A 12790-nucleotide genomic window follows, 5' to 3' on the forward strand; every position below is an offset into this window, starting at 1 on the left:
GGAATGAGTGTCTTTTCTATTAATTTTCTACACAATTTTGTGTATTTTTTATATTTTATGAAGAGGGCGGAAAAAAAGAAGATTAAACATGTTGGATAGAAAAAAATATGACAGTGGCTGCAGTGAATTCTCGGTTCTATTAAAACCCATATTCGTGAACTGTGAACGGATCATTACAGATTTTAGAGGACTGTACCTTTAATGCCTTGTAGTCTTCTATAATAAGCACAGGTTCTCTTTTGCCAGATTCTTCTGGAAACATTCATAAAATATGTGTAACATGTGTCCGTCGACTATTTGCTTCTCTGCAAAATATATATTTTTTTAAAAAAAAATCTGGACGGCATGTGGACAAAGTAGAACGTGCAGAATTAAGTGCTTTCCCTCCTTTCTGTGATTATTTTGTGATGGGATGTAAGATTGAAAAAGGATGTAAGAAGAAGAAGTGTGCATGCGCCAGCACTGGGGCGAAAACAAGATTAGGGCTTTAGACGGAACACAGCACCGCTTCCCACAGCCTCGGCGAATCACACAGCGGCGCGGCCCCCGTTATTACCGAACCAGGACTGCGCAGAGGCTGCTGGGATAAGCAGCAGCAGCAGCAGCAGTCGTCCGCCTGCCGCCTCCTCCTCCTGCTCTGGCTTGAATCACGGCCGCGCCGCGCTCTGTGGTCGGGACACAGCGCACACATGTTTAAACCATCGTGTTTGTCTCCCGTCTTTACCGAGAGGAACATGGAGATTCAGATGAGTTAAAAAGACTTGATGTCACAAACGTGCGGTGCGCCGGGGAATCTTGAGGTCCTATTGTCAATGACAAGTATATTATTCTCTGCGTTCCGCTATCCATCCGTCTTCTACCGCTTTATCCTCCACATGAGGGTTCACGCGGGGGTTAAGTGCCAATCTTAGCTGACATAGGGCGAAAGGCGGGGTCACACCCTGGACAGATCGCCAGAACATAGTTTTTACTGAATTTTCTAGATATCACAAACGGTCTGGGATCGGTAACAGAAGGGTTTTTTTATTTGTCACATCTGTGATCAGGACTATGGCCAACCCTGCTGTCTTTCAATTGCTTTATAAATAAAGTTGGACCGGACTAGTGATAACAAATCGCTGAGTCACTAATGGGCCTTTAACGACAGACGTGTGTGTTTATGTGGACGAGGCGTAAGAAAATACACAGAAGACAGATAAAGACGCTCCTGCCTGAAGGAAAAAAACACATTATTCAGACTCCACACATGGCTTATTTCGATGCTTTAGCTGAATAAAAATAATTGAATAACAATAATCTCCAGCTCTGCAACAAGCTGAGTAAATGAAACACATATAAGCAAATTTTTTGCATTTTCTCTGCAGTTACGTAAAGAAAAAGAAGGATAAAAAAAACACCCCGACGCAATCACACCCGTCGCCCTCACTCTCGGCTAATTGCGCGACATTAAATGTAATCGGTTAATGTCATTCATTACCGACATGCCGCCCACTGTCGCACCGCTCTACCTCCAGCTGCCTCCTCGTGGTTTTATTACCCCTCCAGAATTCTCGGCTCGAACCCATAAATGATTGTTTTGTTACCTGCAGGTCGACGGGCAAAATACCGCCGTGCTGCAGATTAGTATTCAGCCGGCAGCACACGCGGCGCCCGCGCTGGTGTTTAAAGCTCGCAGTCACAGAGCGAGCGGCCGCGACCGCGACTCTGTGGTGGTGTTTGCGCCAAGTCTCAGCAGGAGGCTGTTTTTTAATTCACGCTAACGAGGTGTCTGACAGTCTCCTCTTTGAAGGAATGGTAAAATAACAGCTTTGGCATCATATTTGACGGCTCGCTGACTTTGAAATTGGGAGAGCGCTTTTGTCTCCCCGCTCTGCACCTGAACCTCTGTTCGCTCGCAGTGAGTGGAGCTTTTTTAGAAACTTCACTTGAGCTGTAAATTAAATTTGCAACTCAAACAAACAAAAACACTCTCAGGATGGACACAGTTTTCACAAAACGCGTTCACACGGTACGACAGTATAGTGAGACGACAAGGGGAAGCTCGGCTTCCTCTAAATAATGTGGTCAAATAATGATGTACTGTGTTGTATTTACATTTCAATGCTAAACGTGCGCTAGAACTCGATCGGAACGAGTCACTAGTTTGTTCAGAATCAGCCGTTTATCACGTATTCGTATTCCGTATTCGGCTAATTACGTAAAACAAAGAAAATCTCCTTGTTCCAGTTGTTCTTTCGTTCATCATTTTTGTCAGTGGGAGTTGAATTTTACATATAAACAAGCTCCTCTTGTTTCAAAGACCAGCAACTGCCACTGATGCCTGGGTGATGGCGGCGTAATTGGACATTCGTGATGCCTTAACTCGGGTTGAACAACGATTGCAGACGGTTTCTGTTTTATTGACGAGCTTTGCTTGGTTCCACATTGTGGATTTACAAGATGACGTCCTTGTGCTATATTTGTGTGGCTTCCGTTTGGTTTCCCTCTTCTCCCAACTCATACGGTGACAGGCTAATTGGATAGCTAGCTAGCTAGTGGCGCTAGCTGGCCTGTGCAGACACAATTCAATCCATGCTCACATTTGAACAGGTTGAATGTACCGAATTATTGCGGTTCACTTCCCAAAACCCCAACCGTGGCTTGTGTGCTTAAAGGTTCGGTCGTTTTACGGGTTCAGTTTTGCACGTAGCTCCACCGTGAATTAGCCAGAACTTTTCCTGCCGCGTTCTCATCTGGAAATGTGAGTTCTCATCGACGTGGCGTCTCCAGACAATGTCAGAAAAAGCATCTAGATCTCATTGCAGATCTCCAATCTTGCTTGAATCATAAGGAGATATGGACCTGTTGGGGCTACAATGGCCAGAGAGGTCACACAGGAGTTGGAGCTAGAGTTCCTACAAGTCTCTGATGTCCATGAGAAGCCCTCCACTGGCCAACGTCGCGCTACAGTAAAGACTGCGGCCGTCGCAGTAGGCGATCGTCAACTTTAATTTCCTCTGTGGGCCCCCAGTGAAACGTCTCTAAAGCTTCTGGGTATAATCCTCGTCGTAGAGGCTGAGCAACAGCAGGGTTTTTAGAGGCCAATAACAATATCAGTAAGAGGGGGAAGAAAATCAGCCTGCTAATGTATCAGACAGCTCCAGAGAGAGGACTCGACACAGGGCCAAGTGGTTTCAAACAGGGGTCCAGATCCACTGCTGTCCTCTCAGTCCCCGCAAACACACACACACACACACACACACACTCAGCCAGACTCCGGAGGAAAAACCGCCGCCCCCGCTGCACAACTACTGTGCAAGGATATCGACAAAAACCACTGAGAGCTCTTCATGATGTGTGTCCAGCCGCGCTGAGCCCGTCTGGAATGCCGCTGCGTCTTATCTCTGGGTCACAATCTCTCGCAGACTCCTGTTTGTTTGCTGATTTTATTTATTCTCGTGTAAAGTCATTTTGAGGTCTGGCTACTCGCTGATTTCACTTGATTAACCGGCAGCTCGTGGTTCCGTGGCGCGACGCAAGCTTTGATTGTCGAGAATGTGCCGTTTGACATCGAAAGCGCATGAAAAAAAAATCAGGTTGGGCAATTTTTGGGACTTTAATCGGATGAAAGGAATGTGACGGAGTTTGCAAAACGGTGATAAATAGTAACAGGAATGGTAATAAATCCCCCTGCTGGATTCCAAGGGGTGCTACCGAAATAGGCGCTTATGACATGATAGCGTGCATTTCATGTTCTTGATATCGAATTTGGAATAAGAAGTGACAGCCCTGTCCTTTCCAATGGTGGCGATGGTGACCATGTTCACACAACGTGGGCACAAAGCATCCAAACTGACTGAAACTAAAGAGACTAAAACGTGACCTTTTGAGAAGGAATAAAAGCCTCTCAGCCGAAAACATGACGAGCTGAGTTTCAAAGCGTTGAAAAAAAATGACCCCGCAATTTAATAAGAACCGTGTGTGAAGTGTCAACTCGGAGTATGGAAGCGATTCATTAGCCAGACGTTGTACTTTGATTGAGTAACTTTAATCTCTTTTAAAAAGGGCCTCTCTCCGTGCCACAGTAACAAAACCTTGTCATTTAATACCGTTATTTATGCTGAAACATAACTTTCTCCGTTCTGGATCCTTCGGGGCGATGAAAGCGGCGACCACATAGCTCGTTGCGTTCCAAGCCAAAGCCGCCGCTCATTCATCCCTCCCTCCACACATCGTTTTGCCCAGGGTTACGAAAGTGACCAGAGGAACATACAAGACTCGGTTGTGATGATGTCACGAAGCAAAAGCGGAACCTTATAAGGTTCGCGCCCGAGATTCCCTCCTCTCCCTTTTATTTGGAACGAGAAGAAAACAAGAAAGAGTTGGAATTACTACGGAGGCGAAATGGGCCGCGGCCCAGTCCAAAGTAAACTTTGCAGTTTCCTTAATTCCACATTGCAGGCAAGTTTGAGTGCTTAGTCAGACCGACTGACCTCTGTTTTATGCCCTTAGACTCTTTACTTCCCAGCATATTTCACACACGTGCAATGCATATATAGAACAAATCAAAACATCCTCATGCGTGTTCCTTTTCTGCTGCACAAGCATGTCAGATATGAGGATGGTGTGAGTTACACGACGAGCTGAGAGGAGAGGACTAAACATTCAGCGCCGAGTGAGAGGCAAAGAGGAAGAAAAGGGGGGAGGAGGGGACGGGATGTTTTCCCCTGTGGACGACTGATAAACCGTTGGGCAGGAAAGGCCTCACAAATGACTGCATTCCTTACTAACCTTTGCAGGACTATTTTTTTTTACCAAGAAAGGGCCTGTGGAGTTGGGCAGCGTGGAACAGGAAAGACTGGTTTGCTTTGTGCCCCGGTGGGAGTTTGGATCCTGATCCCTGTCTCTCGTCACGACGATTCCGTCCTAATGTCGAGCCGTGTTTACGCGATGCGTCTTCACCGACGGCTGAACCCGCGAACCCTGCAGCCCCGCTCCGCTGTTGAGAAATGCGAATAGGACGCCGCTAATAAGTGCGAGGAGAATTAGGGCCCTTTTTTGAGATGGACTCTGTTCTGATATGGACTCGAGCCGTCCTCCAAAAAAGCTAATTTGGAGGTGATTTCGAGAACAATTCCTGAGCCAGCATGACTGTGATCTGCTGCAACCACGCTGATATCATCTAGGGCTGTGTTTCACGACACAATTCACATTATAAAGCGCCATTTCTCAACTAATATATCAACTAAATTTCATTTTGAGCAGCTCACTTTCCACAATCTTTATTTTATGCACATTATTTTCAATAAATCCTTAAGTTAAAACTGTTTCTGGGGACCCAAAATAAATCTCCTGTGACCCACCTGTGGCTCCCGACCCAGTCTTTGGGAACCACTGCTCTAGGGCACAGTGAAAAACATCGTTGTCCTTCCTCCTCATGCTATACGATAATCGCTTACGGCATCGCTACTTCATGTCTCCTCACGGTGGCGCTGTTGAAATGAATGAATGAGGGCAAACTTGGGTGGAAGTTACCTGGCTGAAGAAGAAGAGGGAGTTTATGTTGTGAATAAATAGAGAAATCCTGCACTTTTAACTTCTCTTTTTAAACTTTTCTTTAGTTGGACAGATACTGCGATGTATCGCTATATGATTGATTATCACGGAATCGCTGTATCGTGATATTATTGGTATCGTATTGGGAGGTTTTCATGCTACATGCTACAGCAGCGTGAGTAGGGCTTCAAATCAACCCCTTTTCTTTCTACATGCGACACATTCTGTCGAGTAAAACACTTTAAAAACATGATTTTGTTCTTGTGAAGAGTCACAAGAAGCCGGATTTGATCTCATGTGCCCACAGGAGACAAATCAGTGTCAACAACAGTCAAACTTACATGAGGATCGATGTTAATGCCAATTCTGAAAGTCAAGTTGAGCTTCAGTTGAGTATTTGCTTATAGATTTCCAATATATACTCAAGCTAATTCCCATTATTGGTTGCAAAATTTTGCCCACAAATCAAAGATATTCAGTTTTATTGTCATAGATGAGAAAATATAGATATTTGATGCAGAAACAAACAATTAAAACTATTATTTATCAATCAATCAATTAATGTGTAAGAAACCTCACCACCCCTCTGCTAAAGAGATGTTTTGCTCTGTGGACATTCCACTGGTCAGAACCCCCCCCCACACACACACACACACACTGTCCTCATGGGGTGAAAAGGCCTCAGAGCAGGCGTCATCATCCTGTGGCCCGATGAGACTCGAGTGTCGGGGTGTTTGGGTCGCGTTTGAGCCAATGTTCCTGATCGCGTCTCAAGAGGATTAAGGGACGAGAGGCAGGGGTCAGCGTTGCCGCTACGGTGGGAATGACCCAGCCTGTCAGCGTCCATCTGTCAGAGGGAGAAGTCGCAGAGTCAGTCTGAGATTTTTACTGTGTTTTTTTTAGAGATGAAGCCAAAAAAACAATGTCAAGATTCTTGTCGGAGAAGCAGATTTCTTAGTCTAATGCTGACACAGTGCTACGACTGCATTTAAACATTTTATTTTTTTTGCAAATCTAGTACAAATAATCTCTTCAAGTAAATAAAAACACAAAACTACAGAAATAGTAGGTGTTTAATATACTAGATTAATTATTATTATTATTTTGACTGTTGCATTGACCGCGTCCACTGTAAATCATTTTCAAGTCTCATCCGCAGTTTGAGAACAATCCAAGTAGTAAAGTAAAACATGAACTTTAGAGACATTTTATATCATAAAAGTTGTCATTCGTCCCATAAAATGTTAATGTGTTCATGGTTTTTCATGTGGTAATCCTCCATCTTGTTTTATAACCATACGACACTTAAAAGGTCATATTGATAGAAGCAAAATGTAATACAATAAATAATAAAAATGCAAATTTCAAGTAAAAGGAGATGTAGAAAAATGACCTACAATGACAATATACGTACTAAAACAGTAAACAAATGTATTTATTTATTTAAATACAGTAAAATGAATTGCAGTGTGACATGAATCAGCTTTTTTCTTCCATCTAACGACCTTTTTTCTTTCCTCCTCCTCAGAGTCTGGATGAGCTGGATGATGACGACGCAGGGGAGAAGGACAGGAAGGAGGAGGAGGAGCTGGTCCAGGCCAACACTTTCCAGAACGAGACCATGGTCGCCGACCCCGACACCGGCCTCTTCATGGTGAGAAGTGACACCACCGGGGAGGAAATAATCACATTTCTTTCTTTTTGCAATTTACAGGGTTTTTTTCACAGTCTTTGTAGCAGAAGCACCGTCGTCTGCTTTTACCTGAGCACACTGATGCATTTATGATGCATTTATGATGCATTTCTGCTGCCAAACAGAGGCGCTGTTGCTCAGGGAGACGCCAGCAGCTGCTCTGATGTGTCTTTGTGTTTCATCACCACTTAAAAAAAAAAAAAAAAAACAAGATAAGGAGAAAACACGGCAACATTAGTCCATTTTTTTTTTTGTTCCATAATCTGTGTCAAACATTGCAGCATGATTCTTCTGTTTCCATCCTTGTAAATGTGAAATCTGGTCAATGATGGGAAACATCAATCAATCAAAAAGAGAGAGAGAGGGCGCCTCCTATTGGCTGAAGTGCGTATATGTGCATATATACAGTAATAGTGAAAGGGTTGAACAATACATAAGTAAAAAAGTCCTCATATTTGAGCATAAATGAAAGATTTCCAGTAAGAATTGCTGAAATAATGTTTCCCAGACAATGAATTATCTTTGAATTTTGTCAAAATACTTTATTTATCGTCTCCTTTTTTGCTATAGGAAAAAAAAAAATCAAAAAAATAATCTATATATAGAATATAGATGAAAACACAAGTGTCTATTAAACAAGATGCAATTGGTATTTGTGTTCAAATTTAACTCATGTTGTGTTAATATAACACATACAAAAAGAGTCCAACTTTTTTTAGAAACAGACATGAAAATAATCATATTTATGATATTTCACATAATTTCACAAATTCACATGAATTTTTCCGAAAAAAAACCCAAATAAATAACTTGTGGTATTCTATGAAAAGGGAGTTTTTATGAATTAAAATTGACTTCCTCTGAATTTCTTTGTTAATTTGCTTATTAAGTCCATAATCCTTAGTGTAGTGCAGGTAATGTAGTGCTCACTTCACACACACACACACAGACCCACACACAATTATGTTTTAATAAGAAACTGACAACAATAGAGAATATGAAAAGCATCCAGCTGTGGAACAACGTCTGAAACCCCATGCTCCATTTATTAAGTAATAAAATAATGTGGCTGATATGAAATTGAGTGAAATCAAATAAATATGAATAAATGTCTCTGTTGTGGAAAAAGCCTGTGTTCCAGACAGATCGGCTGTTCTGCATGAGTGAGATTATTTTGATTAAGGCTCAAACTGGGGAAAAAACAAGCTTTTGAGGTAATATACTATCAAGATAACCGCTATTGTAAGACAAACATGCTAGTGTCTAAAAAGCTAGTTGCGAGTGTCTAAGAAACTGCTGGTTTTTAGTAGCTGCTGTTCTTTATGAAGATAGCAGATATTTGCTTAGAGGCTAGCTGCTATGAAGAAGCTAATTATTATTAGTAATAATAATAAGAACAACAAGCTAAAAAGCTAGCTGCTGGTTGTTGAAAAGAAGGTAGCTGCTAGCTGATATAGTTTGTAAGAAGCTAAAATTCTAGCCTCGAGTTCACTTGTTTTAAAATTACAATGGAAACTGGCCCAAACTGACCAGCAGTGAACAATGTTTTTAATAATCCTTTTTTTATACAAATGTTTTATTAAATCAAAATGTATTATAGTTTAATTACAATTTTCTGGTTTTGTTATTTACCGATATATTTTGCGTCATAAATGTGTTTTTTCTCGTGGACTATGTATCAAAACAAACACTTTTACTTTGACAATGCCATGCAATATCATACTAAACATTTTTATATATATTTATATTTTTAATTGCAGCAGTTAACGTTTCCTAGACTGTTTTCCCTCTGAAACCAGACTAGAAGTTCACATGTTTGAGGCCTTTGCTCTAGTTTTTAAGAAAGTAGTTGCTTGTTGTCAAAGAGTTTCAAAGGAAAGTTTGGAGAAGCAGTGAAGTTTAATTTAAACAATTCTTAACCGTGAAATTGAATTATTTAGTTACATTGTGGTCCGAGCATCCACATATTTGTACATTTACTTCACCGATAAACCGGTTCATATCAGTCTTTCTTCCCCTGTCGTCGTTTGTCTTCTCTGCGACCCCAGAGCAGCTCACAACCCAAACGGAGCCGCAAACACATAATGGAAACTCCAGAGAGGATCTTTTTATCAGATGTTTTTTTTTTTTAAAAAATCCGTAAATGATGTACTTTTTGGCGAGGCCCGCAATGTAAATAGTTTGATATATGCGCTCGGTGTGCGTCTCCGAGCGCAGACATGTATCACGCCGTGTGACAGCCCGGGACACGTGGATTTGTTTCAGTAGTACATGTGGTCCTGGTTTATCAAGCCTCGCCTCCCGCTCGTTGGAGTCCGACATGGAAACCTGTTGCGGGGTTCCCGCTGCCAGAAAACATATATGGAACATTCCTCGCAATCATCTACTTTTAATGTGGCGGCGGCGGCGCCGTCACCACAGCAGAGTGCTTCAGTTTTTTTTTTTCACAGAACTGCCATCTGAAAAGTGTTTAACAAGGCTGATTTGCATATTTAATTTGCACCTTTCAGTCCAAAAAAAAAAAAGAAAGAAGAAGAACCGTGCCTTTGCTGAGCATCTCTTATGCGCAACGGGGGAAATGTTCACTAAGCAGCAACAGCAGCAGACAAATCTCGTTGCCTGAAACAATGCATTTAATTGCACGGAAACCTCTGTAAGCTCTGCTGTTCCATAAACCATGGAAAATGCATGAATATTTTTCATCTTTGGCAGGGTGGAGACCAGCAAAGACACGTTTCAAAGAGCTAACATTATCAAATAAAAAAAAAAAAAGGAACATCTGGGTTTGTTTCCAGGGCAGGTGATGCATGACCGCAAGAAAATTATAATAAAGCCGGGCTTGGTAATTTGTTTCTGTGACACTTTTGCTGACGTAAAAAAAATTGGACTAATAAATAAAAGTTTAAAATAAGTGCTTTTATAAAATTCCACTGTTGTGAGGGCAGAGCTACAAGGCCAGAAAAGGATATGATGATAAATGTGAAGCCTGCCATTGCTACTCTTTCCACATGTACACTACTCTATCTCCTACTAACACACAGTAGATGCATTTAAGTCCCAGAAAGAGCCAGAGGTTAAGATAAATTCCTGCAGGCTTGTCTCACTCTCATCTTCAGCTGCCCATTTACATTCTCTGTTGGCATTTTGACATATTTTTCCCCTCCGCCTGCAGCTCCACTGAGTTTGGCATCTTAATTAAAAAAGAAATGGCATGTGTGTGTGTGTGTGTGTGTGTGAGAAAGCTGCAAAGCATTTCTTCTACAAAAGAGCAGGACAGTTCAACAGTAAAAAATCAGAAAGTGTAGCTTATAATTATCATGACAAACGTGTGGACAGTGATAAATAAATTGCAGCACTATGATTTTCATTGGTGTGTGTGTGGTTTCACTGGTCTGTCCGCTTCTTCTCTAAATGCTAGTCATGTACTTTTTCACTCTGGAATATGCGTGAATGCCTCCAGTTAAATTGGGATCTTTATCTTTGTCTTAGTTTATACTATAATCCTTTTCAGAAAATTGCTGTAAGCAAAGTACACGCTTTTCAAAGTGGCGCTGCTTTTCCATTATACAGTTCTTGACTCGACTTTTTTACTATTTGACGGCGAATAAGCTTTTCAAGACACGTACAATAAGCAACAGTCAAAAACTGTCCATCACAGTCAAGAAGCCTTTGTCTGGTCTACCCTCCCCTACGGCTGTGAATCACGGTCGCTTAGTGCTCAGACTCGGAGATGTCGTTTTACCGGCGTATGCTCTGGGTTGACCAAGTTACAAACGAGGAGGAGCTTGAGCAAGTTGAGTAGACGAGAGAAGTCTCTTCTAGGTCATTCAATCAGGAATCTTGAAGACCTGAGCTTAACTGGAAGAAGTAAAGGAGAGCGAGTCGTGGCGGTCAGAGAAAATGCTTTCTCACTGATTTCCATCTAGGATCTGTGGTCAAATTTGGAACTCGGCGCGGGATCAAAATTGGTAGTTCGTCAAACTCCAAATCGGGGGCGTCAACTACACAGAGAGAGAAAGGGATCTTACCTGGTACAGGGTGCTTTTTCTAGTACCTGCTCTGGCAGTTTCAGAAGTCCTTTTTGTCCCCGCCTGATTGATAGTTTTGCATGACCTGTTTTCTAATGAAGGACGCCGACAAATTCGCCAAAAAGCTGGCGATTGTGAGCCAAATCGGTCGTATTTCAGTTCAATGATTGTCAGGCGGAGTCTGTGCTCCGGTCATACAGGAAGTACTGAACAGATCTTTTTAATGAACTGATTCTAATGACTAGAGTAGAGTTGAGTAGTGCTCGAGCTGTGTCCTGGACAAGCGCCAAAACACACAGAAACTAGTACTTGTCTGACATGTCACGATAAAGCATTCGTTTCATTGTTGATATTCGTCTTTGTACGCTCTCATTAGAGTTGTGCTGAGGGGCTTATGGGAGCTGTCAGAGCAGCTCAAGCATGATGAATAAAGTCGCACAGGCTTCTATTGTGTGCAGTGAAGTGGTCGTGCCTGAATTACCCTGACCTTGTCGGCCAGGTTTGTGTCCCAGACACAGGACGCTCACGTTGAATCACTGCCAAAAGGTGCCCAAGTAAAAAGGCAAATTAATCGTTGGATGTTTTGTCTGTGATTGATGATGTGATTAGTCTTTTTTGTCATTGTAAAGGCGACAATGACAAAGTAAGTTAATGATTCTGAATGTCAGAACACGCAGTCAGGATAAGGACTTTGTGTTTGTTTTTGTTGTTGTATTTGCGTCTTTTGTCCTTCAACTAATTCAATCCAGAGTCTGCGTTGACCTTTGGAGACATTTTCGGGTTTTACTACAACTTTCTGCTGCTTCCTGTCGTTGTATGCACCTAACATTTGATTTATTCTTGCGTATACTGAGAGAAAATTCTCCTTTTGGCTCGTTCTGCCGAGTCATTCCAGGTCATTTGTTGCAGCGCCACTGATTTTGCATCCCATCATGTCCAAATGATGACTGGCACGGCCCTCACAACATCTGCTGACCACCGTGACCCTGCCTCACATTGTTGGTTTGACCCAAATTTCAAACCCTTTTACCTCCAAAAAAAATCATCAATCCAGACAATTGATCGTCAACGGTTTGCCGAAGGCCTTTGAAGCAGGATGCTTGATGGAATAGAGAAACGGGTGAATTTTCTGGTGTCTGGTGCATTTTGGACGGGTTTTCTGGGTCATTTATATCCAAAGACTCTTCCATTTATGCTCCGCTGTGAATGCAAGGGGTTAAACACACATTTACATTTAGACAGCATTGCTTTATTTCTCCGCCGTGATCTGTATTGACTGTACGCTTTTCAAGAAGGAACCAGGGTTTTATGACTGCTTTGAAAACTGTATGCACCATATCTCAACTAGAAATGGTTTCTTTTGTAGAGGGCCGAGTTCTTTCTTATTTTCCCGTATTCTCCTGTCATTACTGGGTCACTTCTCCCCTTATCTATTCACTCGGAGACACGGTACTGAGCTGAAACCTTGGTCGTCGACAGCCTTTTTTTCCCTTCCCTTTTTCAATAAACGTCATTTTAATTCCAATTATATTAG

At 42.1% G+C, this 12790-nt stretch overlaps 1 protein-coding gene across 1 annotated transcript in view; it reads left to right on the top strand.

The window, feature by feature from the left end:
* The window catches only part of pawr (PRKC, apoptosis, WT1, regulator), a 64214-nt gene that overhangs the window by 35260 nt on the left and 16164 nt on the right, over window positions 1-12790 (top strand). Inside the window, exon 2 of the mRNA XM_044020673.1 lies at window positions 7064-7189. Within this exon, the coding sequence (XP_043876608.1) occupies window positions 7064-7189 (126 nt within the window). The remainder of the gene's footprint in view (window positions 1-7063; window positions 7190-12790) is intronic.

This window comes from Solea senegalensis, linkage group LG3 (genome assembly GCF_019176455.1).
Source record: "Solea senegalensis isolate Sse05_10M linkage group LG3, IFAPA_SoseM_1, whole genome shotgun sequence".
In the NCBI taxonomy this organism is placed as follows: domain Eukaryota; kingdom Metazoa; phylum Chordata; class Actinopteri; order Pleuronectiformes; family Soleidae; genus Solea; species Solea senegalensis.